Source organism: Trichomonas vaginalis, chromosome IV (genome assembly GCF_026262505.1).
Source record: "Trichomonas vaginalis G3 chromosome IV, whole genome shotgun sequence".
In the NCBI taxonomy this organism is placed as follows: domain Eukaryota; phylum Parabasalia; order Trichomonadida; family Trichomonadidae; genus Trichomonas; species Trichomonas vaginalis.
Window position 1 is genome coordinate 39071148 of NC_067206.1, and position 21917 is coordinate 39093064.

Below are 21917 nucleotides of genomic sequence, written 5' to 3' on the forward strand. Positions count from 1 at the left end.
TCAATATAAGCTCCATTTTTAAAGACATTTTAAAAATCGATCATTGAAAAATTATGCAAAGATTTGAATATTGAAATCATCTTTTATTATGAAAAAAGTAATCCTATAAGGAAATAAATATAAGCTTTGTTAGCAAAAAACAAACACTGGTTTTAAACCATTTTGTATCGGAAAGTAAAATTGAGAATATTAATTATATAATCTTAGTTTCTATCACGCAAATTCTATATTATATGGTTATATCGCTCAATACACCTGCATTTCTTAAAAGATGCCGACATATCAGCAAGAATATTAGAGAATCGTTATTGAATTTAAACATATCTATGCTTATTTCAGCTTGAACTCAAGACATCTACAATTTTATAAGCATAAAGAATGTTAATTACAATGCATTACTATCCAATATGTAAGATTTTATTTTTGGATATATGCAAAAAAAAATATTTTCTTATTAATTTGTAAAAATATTTGCTAAATGCAATTATTAGGTCTATAAGTTTTCTTTAACTCTTCGATTTCATTTTGAATGTCATCAAGTTTTGGAGTCGCGATTTTATCCCTATTTATGTGTACCAATAATTCTTCTTTAGTTTCATTCAGACTTGAAAGTTTTCTCTTGAGTTTGTTTACTTTATTAACTTCTTGTTCTTTTGATTGACTGTTTTGTTTGAGATTTGCAATAATTTTCCTTAATTTTTGTATTTGTTGATTTCGTTCATTATATTCGGCCTGTAAGTCGTCTCTTATTTGTTTATTTTCTCTTTCAAGGTGCTTAATGCTCTCCTTTTGCTGTTTAACCTCTTGTTGTTGTCTCCTAATTGAATCACAAAAGGAGTGGAACTCCTTTTTGACACTCAAAAAGTGCCCCAAGGAGTCAAAGTACCCACTTATCTGGATACCTATAAATGGCCTTTTATGATACATTTAAATTAATGATTTTTTTCTTTAAAAATCAAAAATCATGGAATTCTACTCCCCCTCCCCCATCAAAAAAATGAGTCAAGGAATTGTTCCAAACTTCGAATATATTGGTGCTCATATCAAAGATTATATTTATGATAATACTTTGTTTAATATATTCGAGACCGAAGACATCAAAACAATAATGAAATACTCTAAATTTAGTTGTGAAGATTTCAATACTCTTCTTAAGCAATCTCATTCACATGTTTCATCTAATAAATTGTACAGATGCGCTCGAAATACGAATATTTCAATCAATAACATACAAGAAGCCATTTCAACACTTAAATAAGTTCAAAAATACATGAAACTTGGAATATTAAGTGGTATTATTGGTGTTATTGATCAAATACAAGCAGATCAATCCGTATCAACAAATACAATTGAAAAACTCCAAACAGAGTCAAATCGAATTCAAAAGGAAAAAGAAAGTCTTGCTAAAGAAGTGCAATCTCTTAAATCTGAGATCAAAAGAAGAGAAGAAAACAATTTACCAATAGGATTCATATCCAAACTTTCAGAACTTAAAAATTCAAAAGATTTTGATGAAATCTACAACTTCTTTGTTGAAATTTCAGAAAAAGGAACTCAACAGATGATGTCCAAAGCATGCGAAGAAGGACTTTGGAAAAGATGTAAAAGTGTTTCTGAATTACCAAATGTTCTTCATGAGGCATCATTTACAGGAAACCTTAAACTTGTTAAATCTTTGATTGAAAGTGGTTGCGACAAACATGCAAAGTGTTTTTACGGATATACTCCACTCATCTGTGCATCAAGAAAAAACAATCTCGAAGTTGTTAAATATCTTATCTCAGCTGGAGCTAATAAAGATTTAAAGGATAACGATGGAAGAACTCCACTCATTCATGCATCATGGAATGGTCATCTTGAAGTTGTGAAATATCTGATCTCAGTTGGAGCTAATAAAGAAGTAATGGGTACATATAGTAGAGACACTGCATTCTTTTATGGAACATCTCATCTTGAAATAGTTAAATATTTTATCTCAATTGGAGAAGATAAAGAAGCAAGGAATGGTTTTGGAGGAACTCCACTCATTTGGGCAACAATTTCGGGTCGGCTTGAAGTCGTTAAATATCTTATCTCAATTGGAGCTAATAAGGATGCAAAGGATAATGAAGGAAATACTCCACTCATTAATGCATCACTATATGGCCATCTTGAAGTTGTTAAATATCTTATTTCAGCTGGAGCTAATAAAGAGGCAAAGCGTAGTGATGGAAAAACAGCACTATCAGTAGCAAGTGGTAAAGTTAGAGAATATTTATTATCTGTTGCATAAAAATTCATCTCATCTCACATTTGAAAAGTTATTCAATGAGATTTCTGTTGGAACTTTTATATATTATTGTCAACACCATAGTAGTTTCATTTTTTGTGTAGATACTCTATATTGATTCTGGTTCTAAACTAGAGAAATAAATTTTTTCATTCCATGGCAAAAATTTCTTGTTGTGTTTGTGTGTGTATGTGTTTGTGTTAGAAAGTTTTCTAAATATATCATCTGACAGACAAACTCTCAGAAAATATTGTTGTTATTTGTTGCAGCATAATAAAGTGCAGAAATTCCAAATTGAGCTTTCGCATTGACATCTATATGCTTCGAAAGAAGGATTTCATATATCCCTATATTATTAGCAACACTGCATAATGAAGTACAGTGACAGAAATTAAATATCAAATTGGATAAATCGAGTTTAAAATGAAGATGGATGAGAATGCATTCAACAACAATATGAACGAAAAGGATGCATGAAATAAATAAAATTTTTTTTAAAGTTAATTTTTTAAGTTTATTTTTTAAATTTTTTTTATTTTGTGTAAATGTCAAAAAGCTTATTTGTAAATTTAAGATAACGATTATTTTGTCAAACATATAATTCTGTTGGTCTGCGCGTAGTGCGGTGCTACAGAATTATATGATACTAACTACTTTATAACAAGCTCACAAAATCAACAAATCTTTGTTTTAGTAGTAAAAAATGATAATAGCCACAATCAGCTTTACATAATGGTCAATAATAACCGTCATAAAATATCACCCTTTCCGCGATCTAATGGGATGTAGATTGAGAGAATGCCAGAAATTGGAAAGTGAACTATAAAAAGAAACACATTTTCCTACGTAAAGTCTCCCTATCGTATTTCTGCCTCAATTTTGAATGAATCTCTATCAAAAATTTGAATAAGAGACTTTACGAAAGAAAAGAAGTTGAATTTTTATGTTAAATCACTTCTTAATTTAAAACTTATTAAAAAAAAAAGGTAGTGGGGCTTCCAGGCACTTCGTGCCTTCTAGCCCTGATGATGTTTAGTAATAAATGAAGTTTTTATTCGGAAAAATTGTTAGTCTTCTGGGTCGAAAACATTATATAATGTGTCGCTTTTCACAAATTATATATGTTTTCATGTTTTGTCAAGACTTCTTCGTAATGAGTGTAAATGACCAAAAATATAATTTAGGGTAGAAGGTTAGATCTAACCTCTTTTCTAACCTCTTTTCTACCCTCTTGAATTTGTCATGATTTCATCGTAAATGTTTTGTCAAACATGAACGTACATGTTTTGTCAAGACTTCTTCGTAATGAGTGTAAATGACCAAAAATATAATTTAGGGTAGAAGGTTAGATCTAACCTCTTTTCTAACCTCTTTTCTACCCTCTTGAATTTGTCATGATTTCTTCGTAAATGTTTTGTCATGATTTCATCGTACATGTTTTGTCAAGACTTCTTCTTCGTAATGAGTGTAAATGACCAAAAATATAATTTAGGGTAGAAGGTTAGATCTAACCTCTTTTCTAACCTCTTTTCTACCCTCTTGAATTTGTCATGATTTCATCGTAAATGTTTTGTCATGATTTCATCGTAAATGTTTTGTCAAGACTTCTTCTTCGTAATGAGTGTAAAGGACCCAAAAATATAATTTAGGTGAAGAGGTGAGATCTCACCTGTTTTCTCACCTCTTTTCTCACCTCATGAATTTGTCATGATTTCATCGTAAATGTTTTGTCACTTTTCTGTCACTTTTCAGGTAAAAACATTTTTATTATTATATATAAATGAATTTTACAAAACCACCGTTACCGTTCTTTGGAAATAAGAGTAGATGTAAAGATATTATATTGAGAGAACTTAAGAAACTACCGAATGGTCTAACATTTGTAGATTTGTTCGGTGGAAGTTTCTATATATCCCATTTATGTCATACAATATTCCCAGACTCAAAGATTATATGCAATGACTTCGACAACTATATGGACCGTCTCAAACATATACCAGACACAAACAATATATTGAAAGAGTTAAAAGAAAAGATACCTATAGGTAAGATGGAACGTATACCATTAGATAAGAAAATATTGTGAGAGAGGTTTTGAAAAAAGCAGAATATATAGACTGGGATAGTATATCTGCTAGACTATTATATAGTGGTTCTATAAGAGTTCATGACATTGAAACACTTATGTCAAAAGTTTTATATCTTAACTATACAAATGTTTTCAAAGAGGACATAGAAAAATATATTGAGGGTATAGAGTTTGTGAGATGTCATTGGACAGATTTGTATGAAAAATATAAAGACAAGGAAAATGTTTTCTTTATAGTGGACCCGCCGTTCTATAACACATGGGATTTTCAATACCAAGTAGACTGGACTTTGAGAGACTCTTTAGAAACTTTAGACGTTTTACATAACTGTCCATGCTTTTACTTTACATCCGATAAAAGTGGTTTGGAAACCGTTATGAGATGGTTAGAGGACATACATGACTATGAGTTTATATATGACAAGATAGAATATGAGAGAGGACCTATAAACTGGAGAAAGTGTCATAACAAAGAAATTTTATTAGTAAGTAAATGTGGTTTGAAATAGGACTACTTGTTTTAGGTTTTTTCCATTGTGTCATTTATTTCTTTGACGTGGCAGAAAAGTACAGAGAATATGAAGATGAACCAATGCCTGCAAATGTTCAGCATATGTACTCGTAAGAGATATTTTTATCTAATATTAAATGGACGCACAGAACTTAGCGAATGCACAGCAACCTGGACAACCAAACCCAGAGAATATTCCAAATGAAGTTAGAATACAAACTGCAATGGCAAACTATGGTCAAGTGCCAACAGATGTACAAATGCAAACTGCCATGTCAAATGACGCTGCGTTAGGTTTGCCACCATGGTATGCAAATATGAGATGGAAAGAGTTTTATACAAACCCTGAAGTGGGATATAAACAACTTTATGCAGATGACGCGAACACAGGAGTTGACCCAGAATATGTTTTCTACCAGAGGAGAAACAGAATGTATGAGCTCCAGTTAAAGAATGCTATGGAACTCAACAGGAAACGTAAGAGACTAGGCGGACATTAGATTTTTACATATAGTAAAATGGGTTTCTTCAGTAAGATAGGAAACTTCTTTCGAAATGTTGGAAGAGGTATATGGAATGGAATAAAAACCGTAGGAAGAGGAATTTGGAACGGAGTCAAAAATATTGGTAAAAGAGTAGGTCAGTTCGTTGGTATTATACCTAAAGACCCTGAACCAGAAGAGCAAGCTCCTGTTATACAACAGCCTGAACCTGCACCACAGTCTAGTTGGCAACCAAATCCAACACCTCAACCGTATTAAAAAATTATATTTTTACCGTTCGATAGTAGTTGTATATGAAACTAAGTTCTAAGTAAAACGCATGGTATAATGGAATTATTCTTTTTCTTCCATCTGTAGTAAACCATACTTGAAAGTCTGAAATACTTCCACTCGGCGGTTCATATAACTTTGTAGGTTTTTCGTAAAAGTCATTTGCCAAGCATAAAAAAGAGTTTTGGGCGCCAGAAAATGAAGCATGAACAATAATAGCAGCTGGGTCGAAAACATTTTCATATGTTCCATTAGGGTTTTCGACTTCATAAAAGTCTGGGTGTACTGGATATGCTGCAGGCTGATTTAACATCCTCAAAAATCTATACCATGCCAAGTTGTTATATTTTGTAGAAATATAAACGTTTTCTCCAAGGTCTTCTATTCTATTGATTTTAACAGTTGCATTTTTCCTGTCATAAATAATATCGAGATGGTACTCTCCTTCGTCAATGTTATACTGGTTTGCATATTCGAGATAGATGTCGTTTATTTTTTCTTGAAAAGCTTGAAGAGTTGTTTCTAAGTTTACAAGCAAACTAACTTGTAAAAGTTTTCCCTGTTCAAATTTCTCATACATACGTTTTCTTTGTTATAGTATCGAACTTCAAAACCGACCGTAAATGGGAAACCATGTATGGCTTCTGAAATGAACTTCATTCTACGAAAGCCAATAGCTTTTGTGACAGATGGGTCTCTTAACCATCTTAATGGGTAGTCAAAACGATAGCCTTCATGCTTTACGGTCTCTGTCTCAAACTTTTGACCGACATTAGTAAAAAGTTCATCTAATGGTTTAGTTGTAGCAACTCTTGAATTTTCTTTTTCTATTGGAAGCATATTTTATCTAGAATAAAAATGTCGAAAGATATTGCTTCCATGAGAGAAATACAACACAACCGACAACTCATTATGCAAGCTCTAAATAAGAACACAACAAACTTTTCAAACTATTCTAAGATATCTGAGTCATTGAAAGAAGGAAACTTAAAACTGACATTAAACCCAATGACAGATGAGTTTCTGTTTCAAGACAAGAAGAACAATACTGTCTGTATAAATCCAACAAAAGGAACTTTAAACGAGAAACCTATAAATGAACTTCTTTTGAAAGCAGATGTTGACAACAAAGCTGACAAAGAATATGTAGACGATGCAATAGCAAAAGAAGAAGAAAGAGCTAACAATGCTTATGCAACAAAAGAACATACTCATCCTGAACTAGCAGACAAAACATATGTTGACAATAAAATGTCAAGTGAAGTGACAAGAGCTGAAAACGAATATTCTAAAAAGACTCATATACATTCTATATCTGAAATAACAGACTTAAACGTTAGCCTTGAAAAGAAAGCGGATAAGGATTGTGTGGCTAGTGTGTTAGTATAGATCCGTATTTTTCCCAAGTGAGCGGGGTATCTCCAATCCCAGCCCTATCGTCCTCCCAGTGTCAGTTTTCAATATAAAATCCAAATTTTTTTTGAAAATAAAAATTTCGAGAAATTTTTTTTGATTTTTTTCTTTGATTTCAATAATTCAAAATAAATTTGGGAGTAAAAAGACACTATTTAATGAATTCATATGAGTGAATGTGGATAAATACTCTCAAAACATACAATTTATATATTTTTTCTTTATATTATCAACTAATTAGTGATAATTTTTTTGAATCAGATTTTTTTTCTTTAAAAACATAATATATAACACAACAATGATGCACACATACGTATCTACACATCAAAATATAAAGCTTGTTTTGGTCTGGGCATCCCAACCCAAAATTCTTAAAAAATTGAATAAAATTGAATACTTGGGCTGGGATACCCATCCCAAAACCGAATTGAATTTTTTGAATTAAAGAATATATTTATGTATTTATAATATACATGTGATGTCTATAAAAAATACTAAATTCTAAAAAAAAATTCAATTTATTCAAAACGTATACTAAGTGATCACTTCATTAGTAGGATCAGCAATCCTACTAAATGGTGAGAACGCCACTAACTAAAAAGGGAGTCCTTGGAGCTCTTGATCTCTTGTCAGTAGAGTTCATAATGAGGCATGGCATCTACTGATTAGAGATCAGAGCAATCCTACCTTACCTTCAGGAGCTACAAAGCTCCTAATCGTTACGAGAGGGAGCCTTGGAGCTCCTGAAGCTCATCAGCAGAGGCTATTTACCATTTGGGCCTCTTCTGATGAAAGATGCGAAACACGTCTACGAACCAGGAGCTTCAAAGCTTCTAATCCTTACTAAAGGAGCTTTGGAGCTCCTGAGTCTCCATCAACATAGTCCCAGATGGTAAATGTCCTTTGCTGATGAAAGATGCGAAACACATCTACGAACCAGGAGCTCCAAAGCTCCTAATCCTTACGAAAGGGAGCTTTTGGAGCTCCTGAAACTCCTTTTACTATAAAATAGGACAGTTTTCTTCTGAGGTTCTCATCAAATCTAAGACTTTAGAAGAAAGCTGTCCTATCAATGTATACTTACACTCTCATGGACTACAAGTGTACAATTTTAAGGCAGAGATTATCCGAGGCCTCTCATCAAATGAGGGACCTCGGATAATCTCTACCTTAAGTAGTCAAATAACTTTTCTCACTATTTAGGAACAAAAGAACAAGAGTTGGAGTACTTTAAGGCAAGATTCTTCCGAAATCTCTCATCGAATGAGAGACTTCGGAAGGACCTTGCCAAATCCTTGAACGCCAATATCCTTGGAACTGAGCTAGAACCAGGGAGAAGTAGCATACTATAGAGCACGATGGTAATCTCGGAAATGCTTATATCGCCCCAAGCACAATATTTAAGAAGTCTAACTCATATATACAAGAAGTCAGGCTGAATAGATATTGTGCATATGGTTTGCAGAACTCTCATGATATTTAAAATTCATGTTATCCCAAAAAAGGTGACACTTTGGGTGTATCGTCCATCCCAGGGATGCAAAAATCACATCACCTTGGATCTATAGTGTTAGTGAAGAAGGCGGATAAGGAATATGTGGATGAAAAAGATAAAGAAATTATAGAAAGGGTTGACTGGTACCATGAACGGACATCAAAGATTTTAAAATCTAAAGCTAATACAGGATGGGTTTCAGGATGTTTAGACCTTAAAGCAGATAAAACTTATGTTAACGATGAGTTAGAGAAGAAAGCAGACAAGAACCATACACATACAAGTTTTACAACTGTTGCTATAGAAAGTATTGAAGGAACGGTTGAAGAAACTGGTGGGGATGCATTATATTGTAAACCTCCTAACTTTCCACAAGGTTTAACATCGGATGACGACATAACGACGATGAAAAACATTAGATGTAAAGATGTTTATGTCATGAAGGATGAACATAATATTAAATTCACTGCTCAAGATTTATATGACAAGAAAGCAGACAAAACAGAGCTTCAAACATTAAAGACAGAAATGCTTCAAACATTATATCCTATAGGCTCTATTTATACGTCAATGAACTCTACCAGACCAGAAACAATTCTGGGTTTTGGAACTTGGACTCAAATAGTCGACAGGTTTTTGTATTGTGCAAACTCTTCAAAGGAAACAGGTGGAAGTAAAACGATTTCAGGTGAAAATTTACCTGCACATAGTCACTACATAGATTTAAGTACATCTCAAGCGGGTTGGCATAAGCATAGATATTGGGATTGGGCAGCAATGACAAAAGGTAAAGGATATGATGTTAAAGACAACGTTAAGTTTGCTATAGATTGTTACTGGAGTAACACTGAGGGAGGAGGAAACCATACACATCGCGTTTCAGGATATACGCAAACAACGGACAAAGTAAAGAATACATGCCACCTTACATGACAGTTTACGCATGGTATAGAAATGCTTAGTCGTCATTTTCAACTTCTTTAGCATATTCGTCAGGAGTTGTCTTATATTTGTTAGGAACTGTCTTTGAAAGTATACCACCTTGAACTTGACAAGTTTGAAACGAGGTCTGACAATAGTAGTTTTATCTTCTGCTTGCAGTCTGTACATTTTGCCATGTTTGCCTAAAACTTCATAATATTCTCTTGTATACTTTCTTCTATTTTACGAACACGAATGTGAGTACCTGTCGGGTTCCCATTGTTGTCATAGTCAATAGTATTTTCATATGGGTCGCGTTTAGGTATTTCTATTTTTACTTTGTCACCTTTCTGAAGTTTGAAGCCCGGCATTCTTTCTTGTTTGTCTCTTTTGACTAAATTATTAAATATATAGTCTTTCTCTAAGTCAGGGTTGTTTTTCATTTCTTCGGGGGAGTGGTTTCCCAAACCTTTTTGTTTACGGCTATGTAAATATTTAAAACTTGTCTCATCTTTGCCATGGAGAAGTGTCTATACTTGTCGTCATATGACATTTCATTTGCTTCACCACCTTGTGGTTGGTTTAAGTCTCTTAACATTTTTATACAACCGTCAATGACACCAAGAGCAGAATGGTTTTGGTCGACAATGAAATATTGGTTTTTTTTTAACGCAGATAGTTTTTTACATCATCTGATTTGAAAGAACTTTCACAGTCAGATGTCAGTTTTGTTGGATGTATTTGTCAACGAATATTGTCAAAGCTGCTAAGATATCTAAAATATTTTTGGACTGTAATGGTATGGCTTCACAGTATCTTGTGTTTTGACCAAACAAATATTAACCAGTATGGAGGTCCATCTGTTCTAACTCTCGGAATGTTTTCCAAGATATCCATAAACCAAGCATTTGGTGTTGAACTAAAGATTTTTATCATGAGTGCTTTCTTTGTCGCTTTAGAAACATAGGGGTCCTTGTTCGGATTCGTCATTTTTACCCTATAAGAAATGGGTTTATTTGGCGCATTAGCAGGAGTCGCATCTAGATTTTTACCCGCAGTGGGAACAATAGCCAGAGGTGTATTTGGAGTTGGAAGGAAGATTTTGAGTACATTAGGTATACTTAAAGAGAAAACACAACCTATATACAAACTGTACAGAAAGGTTGGGATGTAGCACGAGATGCAACAAATCTTATTCCAAATCCTGAAACAAGAGGAAAAGTTCAAGGATGGATGGACAATGTAGGAAGACAAGCAGGAAACTATTATACAAAGCAAATGACTACTATAACCAAGCAGGACACTATATGGACCAAGGTGAAAATTCTTTAACAGAGGATATAACCATGCACAACAATGGGTAAACAATAACCAACCTCAACCGCCTCAAACGTGGGGAATGTAAAGTTTTTTACTGAGATGAAATGAACAATACAGCATTGAGACAAATGGGTTCAAGATGGATTTGTCGGCTTCCAGCAGTTACACAACGTGTTTGTCAAGTTCTTCCTATACCTCAGGAAGTTTTAGACCGACTTAAAAAACAACAACAACCAGTTGAAAACAAACCAAACTAAAAATTTTTTACTGAGATGAAATGACCGAAGAAGTTGAAACGGTAGATTTGACACCACAAACAAAAAGTTCAGAACCATTGTCAAAACCTGTCAAAGAACTTACAGATGAAGAGAAAAATTCAATAATAGAAAGTGCCAGGTCTGGAAATACAAACCCTAACTATAAAGTCACTTTTCATAGAAATGGAACGGCTAGTATCTCAAAAAAGAAACAGACTCTCACAAATAAAATATTGAAGTCTGAAGGAGCTTTCGAGACAAACAGATGGAAAAGTTTACTTCACTGACAACAGTTCATTATAGAACATCTCATTGACTTAGAGTCGAAATATTCTAAACTTTACAACAACACAAAAGTTGAAAGGAAAACAAAAACAAATGGCATATGATATTTATGAAGATGTTGACGACACAACTGTTCCTGCAGGTGAGGTAAAGTCAGAGGAACCGAAAAGTGACGAAAAACCGATAGAAGAAGAAAAACCAAAAACTGAAGATAAACCAAAACCAAAGTTTAGTTTCCAAACTAAACCAAGTCAACCTTCATTAGCTGGTATGGGTTGGCGTCAAAGACTTATGGCAGCAGGCGGTTATGTAAAGTAAAGAAAAAAAATATTTTTTATTTTTATAAAAATGCCCCCATATAGAATGGATAGAAAATCTGCTAGAATAAAAGCAGAGTTGCAAAGATATGGTTGGAGAGTTTCGAAGAAGTTTAAATATAAGAAAGGAAGACCCATAAAAGTCTATGACAAACTGGCTGGTCTGACCTACGAAATGGATTTGGAAACAGCACGTGCAAATTATCCAAACAGACTAGAGAGGTTAGAAGAAGAACGTCTTATGGACATGCCTTTCGATGTTAGTGAACCTCAAGTTGAAGGACACGACGGCTTTGCCAGATTCTACTGGAAACATGACGAACAATTGCATCCTTTGAGAAGGAAAAAAGGTAGTGCAGAGGATGGTCATGCTCCCCATGGAAGAACAAGATATGCATATGAAAGAGTATCGTGAGTTAGAAGTCAAATTACATCTGGTCGAACCTTTACAGTAAACTTTGACGAAGGAAAGAACAAAGAAGGCTTCATGGGAGTACTTGCTGCAATTCAAGACGGAAATAAGAAAGGACACAATCTCAGATTGACCATAACGGATTTGGATGGTCACATTTACTATGCAAATGGCAATGAACAAACAGCTGCAAAACTTCTTGACGCTTTCAAGACTACAAAGAGAGAACAAATGGTTGACTCCGACTCAGACATTTTGAATGCAATTGAAGGAATTGCAAGTGTCAAGTTCGAATGGTACCAACCTAACCCTCAAGCAGTCAGACAACATGCTGGATACTTTCCGTTCATAAATAAGTCTGACATTGACTTGACAAGGTATGGAATTTACAATTCAATTGAAACAATTGTCAATGAACCTTGTATTCTTACATGTCTCAGGAACTCTGGTCTTGTTACAGAAGAGAAGATGAAGTACCTTGAGTCATGTGTGAAGACAAGTACATTCTCAGAGGTCAATTGGCAAAAATTGCACCGTTGGCAAATGTTCAATATCCGAGTCAACATACCTACAGCTAAAGTTCTTCACATGACGACTATGTTGTTGACAAGACTTACCATGGTTTGAAGATTGTAATTGTCCACAACCACTTCATGTTGAACGAAAGTCTTACAAACCCATTGTTCGGAAAAGGCAAGTGCAAATTGTCAGAGCTGTAAACATTCTTTTCGAGAAAGGTTTGTTGGAACCAATTCCAGATGACAAGCTGACAGAAAACTTTTGTACCAAAAGACGAAACAAACTTTTCACTGTTAGCAAGACCAAAAGTTGTTCCAGACAAAGTTCTAGTACAAAAGAAGTACAAACAATTCCACAAGGAGTTGGATTGTTCGGATACCAACCTGAACCAGAAGAACTTCCAATGAGGTTGCAAGAACTTCAAGATGCTATAAACAAACTTCCATTGAGACATCCCAATTGACGTCAAATTGTATTGGAGAGCATCTGAGTTAGGTCAGAAGGTTTTATATGAAACAGGTTGCTTCGACGATGTTTATGAGATAACAGGAGAAGTTTCTCAGAAGATAAGAGACTCACTTGAATTTCCACAAACTGGACCAATTGGTTGCGACAAGTTCGACTCAGATGAAAAGATATACTATGTCGACCTTAACGCTGCATACATGAGGTTTGTCCAATATATTCCGACTGGAATTCCAAACGAAGATGGTGAGTTCCCGGGAAGGAACTATACAGTTGGAAAAGTCATACAACAACTGTATGATATTAGGAAAGCTTCAAACCCCAAACTTGCAATGACACTCAAATTGCTTATGAATTCGACATGGGGATATTCCATTAAGAAACCTCAAGAGATGAAGAGTAAACATTATGAGAAGGTCGACAACTTTGTTGAAAGGTTTTCTCCTTTTGTTTTGAAGTACGAATTCACTCAAGGTCAAAGTGGCTTAGTAACCACATTAAAACCTATTGTCGAACATTGGTCTTACCCTCAGTTCGCAAAGGCAGTCCTTGACAACTACAACAAATTCTTCTCCGAAGTCAAATCCAAAGTGAAGGTTTACTATGAGAACATTGACGCACTCATGACGAACGAAGAAGGGTACAACAAACTCATTGAAATGGGAATGGTTGGTGAAAAGATGGGCTGTTTTAAGCTAGATAAGGTATTTTCCGAAGTTCATGTCCTCTCCAAGCGTAAGTACTGGGGTGTTAAAGAAGACGGCACAGAAATAAAACATTGCATGAAGTAAAAATTTATTTATAAAAAAGTGACATTTTTTAATTTTATTTGAAATGTACGCTGAGTTTGTTAGTGAACCTCAAGTTGAAGGAAACTTGTTTGTTAGATGAGAAATATGAAATGGCATACTATTTTAAAACAATATATTTTTACATATATTAAATGCTTCAGGTTGAAAAACAAAGAACAAAAGTAGTAGATACAAAACCGTTAGACTATATCTTTACAAATGCTGGTAGGACTATTTCAGATGAAGAAATTTCATCCCGAATATACAGGTTTGACTATCCAATTCGTTGGCTTCAAAGTCCTTCAGATGCAAAGGCAATAGGATTTAGAAGAGTTTTGTTTTCAAATAGAACTAACGCATTTATGTTCGCAGTATATTTCATGGGCAGTATAAAGGTTCTGGTGGTCTAATAGACAAATTTGACGAAATGAGAATCTTTACAGTTCGTTCAGACGAAAGTCTTGAGAAAACTCTAAATGACTTTCAAACTCAATGAACAAATATTATTGGGAATTTCAAGAAAAATACGACTCTTTACTAAATGGAACATACTATCTGAAACTAGAATATGACAAGATGAACTCCACCGTTTCATTTCAAAAGATTGAAATTAACCCTCCAAGAGATACAGAGTTTTTATTTTGGAAAGTAGACAAACGTTCTTGGGCACAATTTCTTCGGTTACTAAACCAGAACGAACCATTACCACCAGATGGTCCATTTAAATTTATACTTCCACCAGCAGATTTGATGGTTTATAGAAACGTGTTTGACCCTCAAAATGTTATGTGTCATGCAAGTTTCAGTTCAAGCAACAATAGTTTTCTATGTATTGGTAAGGACTTTTATGACTTTGCTTCTAAATTCTACGAACCACCTAGTAACAGTTTCTCTGACTTTCAAGTTTGGTTCACAACAAATGGTGTGCAACATATTATTTCATTGTACTATGACTTTTATCTCGAATTGTCTTTCATATATAACTACGGAAAAGTGCTGAAAAAGTATTGAAAAATACTTTTAGGTGAAGAGGTGAGATCTCACCTGTTTTCTCACCTGTTTTCTCACCCTCATGAATTTTCATGAAAACAATACTTGTACTGTTTCAAGACAATATTTGTACTGTTTCAGAACAATATTTGTACTGTTTCAAGACAATACTTGTACTTTTTCAGAACAATACTTGTACTTTTTCAGAACAATACTTGTACTGCTTCAAGTACCAACCACCCAAAACCTCTTGAATTTTCATGACTTCTTCGTACATGTTTTGTCGAAACTTCTTCGTAAATGTTTTGTCAAGACTTCTTCGTAATGAGTGTAAAGGACCCAAAAATAATGTTTAGGTGAAGTGGTGAGATCTCACCTGTTTTCTCACCTCTTTTTTCACCTCTTGAATTTTCATGAATTTTCCCGAAATAAAAAATAAAGTTAGTTTTATTTTTTTATTTTTTTTTATTTTGTATGTAAAGATATGATTTCAACAATAGGTTCTACAACACTTCAAACAACAACTTCACCAAACTCTTTAGTTATGAATCCAACATCTATGTTAGTAGAAATGAAAAGCTTCATTCCTTCTTCATTTACTTTCGAAACAAAAATCCAGAAGATAAAGCAAGAACTTTTAACAAGTAATTTAGACTGTTGTGCGAAAGATGAAACAAATGAACAGTATCTTTATGAAATGGAGGACATTATTGACCATTTACCCAAATTGCCTGAAATCCAACAACAAAAGCTCACTATTCCTGAATTCGATGAAATAGAAGTCAAAGCAACTGACTCAGTAGAAATAAAGAAGTTCATACGAAAGGTAAACTATGAGTTTCTAGGATTTCATTGCAACCATAAGGTTATGGACAAAGATTGCGACATGTTATATAAGAACATCTCTGACATATATAAATCTGAAGAATTTAAGACCTACGACAACTTTGTTTCGTTAGTTGCAGAATGTGTTTGGGAAATAAGAGATAAAGATAGAAGAGGCAAAGTATGGAACGAACAAATAAGACCCGCTATGTTTGAGTTAAAGAAAACCATTGACGCCTTAGTTGTTTTAGCAGGTAAGGTTTCAGAATATAACGCAAAAATGAACCCGCAATGTTCTAAATGTAAAGCAGCAATTAGGAAATATAACTACTCCGTCAAAGAGATAGAACGTATGCGAAACGACTATGCAGACTTAAAGAAAGAAGCAGAAAAACCAGCAGAAAATAAAATGGACATGTTAGAATTTCTGAACAAAAACTATCCAACTGCTGACGATTTCCTTCTATCTGACGTTAAGAAGAAGTATAAAGAAACTTTCGACATTGTTAAAACATTCGATATCCTCAGCGAAGAAATAGAAGCCACAAAACTGTTTAGGATTTCAAATATACATCGTACAATTCATGTAAAACGCTTATAAAATAACTGAGGTGAGAAAACAGGTGAGAAAACGGGTGAGATCTCACCTCTTCACCTAAACTTTATTTTTACTGAATTCCGTATGAAATTTCATGAGTTTTGTGTGTTTTAGACCATGTGAGAAAACAGGTGAAAAAACGGGTGAGATCTCACCTCTTCACCTAAAATATATTTTTGCTGAAAAATGACCAAATTTCATGAATTTCCTTAAGACAGAAAAAATAAAGTTAGTTTTTTATAAAATATTTTTTTTATTTTGTATGTAAGAACATATATGACAAACACTGAGTTTGAAACAGTTAAAAAGATAGACAATAACACTAAAGTGGTTAGAATAGGTGATTTAAACGTAAGATACTCAAAGAAATACAACAAATATTCTTTGTCAGACATTTTATCTCCATCTGGAAAGAAAACAAACGACTGGGTTAAAATTGCTTCTACTCAGAAAATTTTGACAAGAAATCCTGAGCTTATGATATCGGTAAGATTCTATGGAACTACAGCATATCTCATCGACAAAAGTCTTATACAATAGTTTTGTTATGGTTAGACCCAGTTGTTGGATATAACTTCATAACATATGGTTCATTCGATACGGAACGTTGCAGTGAAGGCTTACTTTACATCGTTCAGAAACCGAAGGACTTCAATACAAAGAGATATAAGATAGGAAGAACATATAATATAACTCAAAGATATGACAGTACAGTCAATAGAGTCAAGGTTGTGTTTGTGAATGATATGAGAGCTGCTGAAACAGAACTACTTGAAAAGTTTGAGAAAATGTATGGTGCTCCCACGAAAGGTAAAGAAACGTTTGAAGTAGATGAGATAGATAAAGCTATAAAATTATTTGACGAAGTTGCTGAAAAATACATGTAAAAATAACGTTTACCATGTAAAACGCTTGTGAAAAAAACAGGTTAGAAAACAGGTTAGAAAACAGGTTAGATCTAACCTTCTACCCTAAAATATATTTTTGCTGAATTCAGCACAAAAATCTGAGTAAAATGGCATAAGATTGCTTTCCTCGGAAAAACCGAGAGAAGAGATTCCGTACGAAAACAGTGAAATTTCTCTAGACCGACTTCCTTCGGTCTTGCATAAAACTCATGAAAATCGTGAAAAATTGCGACCCAGACTTTTATCTGGGTCGCCAAAACTCTATGAAAACAGTGAAGAACAGCGAGTAGGTAAGAAACCTTAGTCGCCTAAAACTCTATGAAAATCATGAATTTCCTTAAGATAGAAAAAATAAAGTTAGTTTTATTTTTATTTATTTTTTTATTTTGTATGTAAAGACAGATATGTCAACAACAGAGAACACAACAACAGTTATAGTCCATGAAGCTATAAATGAAGAATATGAATACATACAGTTTAACAAACAACTCCGTCTCATTCGTTCGGTCAAAGATGACATGTACCAAATGCAAAGTATTTTGACAGCATGTTTTGCTCCAGACACTAAGCTTCCTAAAGACTGGTTTAGGAACCAAAGCACACAAGAACTTTTGAGCGAAGCACAGCGAGACATACTTTTTTCTGAAAACAGTGAAGAACAGCGAGTAGGTAAAAAAACCCAGTCGCCAAAACTCTATGAAAATCGTGAAAAATTGCCAAACGGTTTGAGAGGATATTATGTACATAGACTTCTTGTAAATGCTGTTGCAATGTGGGCTTCACCTCGTTATGCATGGCATGTTTACAGACTTCTTGACGAAATTCATAGACAAGAACGTGAAGAGCTAGAGAACAAGCTTGAAGCAAAAGACAAAAACATTCAGAAAAGAATACCACGTTCGGTACCAAAAGGAAAGGAAAAGAACTATAAGTATATGATTTATACTGAAGAGATGGAAAATGAAGAAGATAAAGATATGGTTATGTTGCATTTAGTCAGAAGAAACAACAAAAGCTTTTACGACCTTGCTAAGATTTACAAATCTGACAGAAATTGGTTCTATCGCGAAAACTTACCGATTTCAATGACACCGAATGAAGATGTGAAACAAATAGTTCAAGATACTTTACCTCAAACACACTATGATATGAAAGGTTGTACAATACTTACCTTCAAAGAAGATTTGCCATTGTTAAAGGAAAAAATAACAGAGTATTTTGACAACTTCAAACAAGTAGAGTAGATGAACCATTTATTTTTCAAGCTTGACTTCAGATGGCTCAAGTAGCTCAATTAGGTAAATTGCCTCGTCAAATCCTTCTGGCATTCCGAGTCCTTCCTTCCGACAGAAAAATATTTTCCCGACAACTGGAAAAGTTCTTCCTTCCAACAGGAAAAAATTTTCCATCCGACAAGAAAAAATTTTCCAGTTGTCCGTCCGTAAACCATTCAAATTTTCGAAAATTGAGAACTTTTTGGTCGAACTTCAGGAAAAGTTTTTCCTTCCAACAGAAAAAATTTTTCCTTCCGACAGGAAAAGTTTTTCCCGACAACAGGAAAAGTTCTTCCTTCCGACAGGACACAAACGAATGTCTCACGTCCCTCTTCCTGAATGCCTTCCAAAGCCAGAAGAACCGACAGCCCCAGCACCACAACAGACTTACTAAGACTAAACACTTAGATTTTTCAAGCTTGACTTTTTACAATTTGAACTTTGTTTGCGTAGATATGAATTCTGAAAGAAGTATGAGGGTCTTGTATGACTTTGTACTTCTCCCATAGTTCATATCTGTCAAACTTACCTGCCATGGACTCTTTCATAAGTTCCATGAAATCGTCTTCGGACAATCCGGGGAAAAGTACAATGTCAGTCAGTATTCTCTTTACATCCTTACTTAAACTCTTTGCTGTCTGTACACAAATGACAACTGAGATGTTAAAGTGTCTGAGCTTCTTAAGAATTCGACACATGTCTTGTTCTCTGTTCTTTAACAAAGGATGAGAAGCAAAGTCATCTAAGATAAGAAGACATCTATGAGGGTATGTCTTCCAATCGTAAGATTGCAATTTCTTCGAAATGTATTCTATCTCTTTCTGTTTGTTTCTGAAGTGTTTCTTCTCTAATATTCTCTGCATTTCCTCATTTGGGTCTTTAAACTTCGAATTTATATACTCATTTATAGCATTATACTTCAAAACTCTTCTTTGGTACTTCTTTATCCAATCTAACAACTCAGAGTCTTTTATACATACTAACTTAGACTTCTTTATAATATCTTTGAACGAATTGACGGTTTGGTCAAATTGACCAGAAGTACTACAAATGACAACTAACTCATAGAATGGGTTCTTCTCATCTAGTTCTTGTTGTTGTGCAGCCATTTTAAGATAAGTGAAAGTCTTACCCGACCCAGGTGGTGCAATTAGACCTGTTATACCATTCTGAGCAAATAAGAACTTGTCATGTATAGGCTTTATCTGAGCATTTTCTAACTTCCTCTTGTTCTTGTTTAAAACATTCTCAAATTTCTTGTCAATGTCAGCAAACTTTTTTTCTAACATATTTTTAGAAAAATTAAAATTTTTATCTTTTAGAAAATGTCTAGCGATTTCGCTATCTATATTCGAGACAAACTTTTCGACAGCAAAACATCTGTCGACCATAAAATCTTACATAGTGTAAACAAGAAAGGTGAATTTGTTCTAAAGTTCTGTTTCTGGGAATATGACAAGAACCATAAAACATTAAGCAGAGCAGTCTTAAAATTTGTCAATGACAGACTTGTTGACAGAGATGACGCCTCTTGGAGAGATGAAGTCCAACAAAAGTTCTTAGAATGCAAAGAAGACACATGCGCTGTTCTTGAAGATGAAATAGAAAACAGAATAGAAGAGCTATTAAAGGACAAAGAACTTTTACATAAATATGGTTGCGCCAAATTTGACATAACTCCACCAGAAAAGAAGAAGAGAGAAAAGAAAGAAAAGAAAGTAGAAGAAGAGAAGAAAGAACCAGAGCCAGTTCCAGAGAAAAAGAAATTTGACATGTAAAAATAAAATTTTATTTTTAGAACATTTCTGGGTCAATGTCAATGTTCTCTTCCTCTTTAGGAGCAAACACTGGCTTAGACTCTAAAATCTTTTTACCCAATTTACCTTGAACTTCAACTATCTTAGACTCATAATATTCATAGTCGTCTGTCTTCTTTGGTTCATAAGGTATAACAAGTTTGTATGCTTTGCCTTCTTTAAGGTTTGAAAACCTTCTGTCAAAACTTTCTTTGACTGCTAACAAACCTTCTATGTCTAAGTCTTCAAATTTCGCACCATTTTTAGTCACAATAGCAAACTTAACTGGTTCGATGTTCCAAACTTTGCTGAATGAAGACTTTTCAAAATGGTAGAAGTAAACATTCAAATATGTGAATGGGTCTAGTTCTTCTTTAAGTCCTGACATGTACTTGTTTACTGAGATGAATTTTGCCATCTTTTCTATCGGATAAAAAAATATTTTTTTTTAAATTTACTCATAAAAATTTTTCTTTGTATATACACCATTCTGTACGTCTAAAAGACTTTTGACATTTGCCAAGAATGTTCGTTTAGACGCTGTCATATAACCATATTCTTGACAATATTGTTTATACGAATCGTACAATGACCTTTCATCTAAACACTCAAAGTCAGTTTCATCTATGAACAGTTCATATACACTCTTGTTTGCTTCTAAAATGTTTGTCTCTCTTCGGTATGTGGAATTTGTCTTGGATTGAACTTTGAAATATCTAATGTCATAAAATATGAGAAAACAAGTGGTTGTAAAAGTCAGATGTCAAAGTTTCTGCTAAGTCGTCAAAATATTCTGTATCTTGCATATGAGAATCTGACGTTCTGACAACTACATATCTTCTGTCAGAACTTTCTAACTTCATCGGAACAGCATTGTTTGAAACCATAATGAAGTTTGCAACATTTTGACAAACTCTTTGGTCTTTATATTTTCTTTCAACAACTCCAACTTTGTCTGTTATAAGACTCTTCAAAGCATCTGAGTTTAAAACTTTTGTTGTATCTATACTTTGAAGTTCATTGCAAACTATAAGTTTCATATTCTCTATTGAGGAGTTAAACTTGCCACAGATGTTTTCTAAGTTTGTCATATTCGGGTTCGAATAGCCCTCTAACAGTTTGCACAAAATATCTGTAAAGAATGTGTTCTTACCAGTTCCTTGTTTTCCAATTATAATGAGAGCAGTTTCATTTTTAGCACTTGGATGTTGTAAGATGTTTGCAAACCAACATAAGATATACTCATAGACTCTTTCGTTTCCATTGCATATAATTTCTTTGACATGGTCTAACCAAGCTTCTATAATATTTTCTTTCCATTCTACTTGTTCGTATTTATATCCAGTGAAGATAGAATAGAAGTTTGGAGAAGGTGTATAGAACTTTATACCTCGAACTGAAAAATCTTCTAACTTTGACAATAAGATATCCCAAGCATCTAACATCTTCATGCCAACTTGTACGACTTTTATTTTCTTAAGTTTCTGTTTACATTCTTGTTCTGAAACTATTGTCGCTTTAGGTTTGTTAAAGACTACATCCCATTCTTTCATAACATAACATTCTGGGGCAGAGTCAACATAAATGACTAAACGTTTCAAATTCTCGACTGCTTTGTTATAGTCTCGAAATGGACACTTTCTGAATGCTTGGAAGTCATAAAAATCTGAAACATCTATTCTGTACATT

At 33.9% G+C, this 21917-nt stretch overlaps 10 protein-coding genes and 6 pseudogenes across 16 annotated transcripts, besides 2 other annotated features; 11 read left to right on the forward strand and 5 right to left on the reverse strand.

Moving 5' to 3' along the window:
• Positions 1-474: 474 nt before the first annotated feature.
• Positions 475-927, reverse strand: TVAGG3_0247720 (uncharacterized protein; the record flags this gene model as incomplete). The annotated part of the gene is made up of 1 exon (XM_001300372.1): positions 475-927. One exon carries the CDS (start codon positions 925-927, stop codon positions 475-477), a length of 453 nt encoding a protein of 150 aa, XP_001300373.1.
• Positions 928-1270: 343 nt separating this feature from the next.
• TVAGG3_0247730 (spectrin binding) lies at positions 1271-2272 on the forward strand (the record flags this gene model as incomplete). Its single annotated transcript, XM_001300371.1, has 1 exon — positions 1271-2272. One exon carries the CDS (start codon positions 1271-1273, stop codon positions 2270-2272), a length of 1002 nt encoding a protein of 333 aa, XP_001300372.1.
• Positions 2273-5006: 2734 nt separating this feature from the next.
• On the forward strand, positions 5007-5369 carry TVAGG3_0247740 (uncharacterized protein; the record flags this gene model as incomplete). Its single annotated transcript, XM_051227930.1, has 1 exon — positions 5007-5369. The coding sequence occupies one exon, from the start codon at positions 5007-5009 to the stop codon at positions 5367-5369; it is 363 nt and encodes a 120-aa protein (XP_051112916.1).
• Positions 5370-5387: 18 nt separating this feature from the next.
• On the forward strand, positions 5388-5630 carry TVAGG3_0247750 (serine threonine-protein phosphatase family; the record flags this gene model as incomplete). The annotated part of the gene is made up of 1 exon (XM_051227931.1): positions 5388-5630. One exon carries the CDS (start codon positions 5388-5390, stop codon positions 5628-5630), a length of 243 nt encoding a protein of 80 aa, XP_051112917.1.
• A 4-nt stretch (positions 5631-5634) lies between these two features.
• On the reverse strand, positions 5635-6379 carry TVAGG3_0247760 (annotated as a pseudogene). Its single transcript has one exon. A coding segment is annotated over exon 1 (745 nt).
• Positions 6380-7026: 647 nt separating this feature from the next.
• Positions 7027-8622: a mobile genetic element.
• Positions 8623-10895: 2273 nt separating this feature from the next.
• Positions 10896-11048, forward strand: TVAGG3_0247780 (uncharacterized protein; the record flags this gene model as incomplete). Its single annotated transcript, XM_051227932.1, has 1 exon — positions 10896-11048. The coding sequence occupies one exon, from the start codon at positions 10896-10898 to the stop codon at positions 11046-11048; it is 153 nt and encodes a 50-aa protein (XP_051112918.1).
• A 20-nt stretch (positions 11049-11068) lies between these two features.
• TVAGG3_0247790 lies at positions 11069-11651 on the forward strand (annotated as a pseudogene). The gene has a single exon. A coding segment is annotated over exon 1 (583 nt).
• Positions 11652-11696: 45 nt separating this feature from the next.
• On the forward strand, positions 11697-13837 carry TVAGG3_0247800 (annotated as a pseudogene). The gene has a single exon. A coding segment is annotated over exon 1 (2141 nt).
• Positions 13838-13989: 152 nt separating this feature from the next.
• Positions 13990-14848, forward strand: TVAGG3_0247810 (annotated as a pseudogene). The gene has a single exon. A coding segment is annotated over exon 1 (859 nt).
• A 463-nt stretch (positions 14849-15311) lies between these two features.
• On the forward strand, positions 15312-16253 carry TVAGG3_0247820 (organellar and viral DNA polymerase type B; the record flags this gene model as incomplete). Its single annotated transcript, XM_051227933.1, has 1 exon — positions 15312-16253. One exon carries the CDS (start codon positions 15312-15314, stop codon positions 16251-16253), a length of 942 nt encoding a protein of 313 aa, XP_051112919.1.
• Positions 16254-16727: 474 nt separating this feature from the next.
• Positions 16728-17137, forward strand: TVAGG3_0247830 (annotated as a pseudogene). Its single transcript has one exon. A coding segment is annotated over exon 1 (410 nt).
• Positions 17138-17320: 183 nt separating this feature from the next.
• Positions 17321-17505: a mobile genetic element.
• A 482-nt stretch (positions 17506-17987) lies between these two features.
• TVAGG3_0247850 (uncharacterized protein) lies at positions 17988-18402 on the forward strand (the record flags this gene model as incomplete). Its single annotated transcript, XM_051227934.1, has 1 exon — positions 17989-18402. A coding segment is annotated over one exon (414 nt), but the record flags the coding sequence as incomplete, so codon positions are not given.
• Positions 18403-18434: 32 nt separating this feature from the next.
• On the forward strand, positions 18435-18826 carry TVAGG3_0247860 (uncharacterized protein; the record flags this gene model as incomplete). Its single annotated transcript, XM_051227935.1, has 1 exon — positions 18435-18826. A coding segment is annotated over one exon (392 nt), but the record flags the coding sequence as incomplete, so codon positions are not given.
• A 19-nt stretch (positions 18827-18845) lies between these two features.
• TVAGG3_0247870 (protein of unknown function, DUF4106 family) lies at positions 18846-19721 on the reverse strand (the record flags this gene model as incomplete). The annotated part of the gene is made up of 1 exon (XM_051227936.1): positions 18846-19721. One exon carries the CDS (start codon positions 19719-19721, stop codon positions 18846-18848), a length of 876 nt encoding a protein of 291 aa, XP_051112922.1.
• Positions 19722-20226: 505 nt separating this feature from the next.
• Positions 20227-20646, reverse strand: TVAGG3_0247880 (protein of unknown function, DUF4108 family; the record flags this gene model as incomplete). Its single annotated transcript, XM_001311988.2, has 1 exon — positions 20227-20646. One exon carries the CDS (start codon positions 20644-20646, stop codon positions 20227-20229), a length of 420 nt encoding a protein of 139 aa, XP_001311989.2.
• Positions 20647-20682: 36 nt separating this feature from the next.
• Positions 20683-21916, reverse strand: TVAGG3_0247890 (annotated as a pseudogene). The gene has a single exon. A coding segment is annotated over exon 1 (1234 nt).
• Position 21917: the final 1 nt, after the last annotated feature.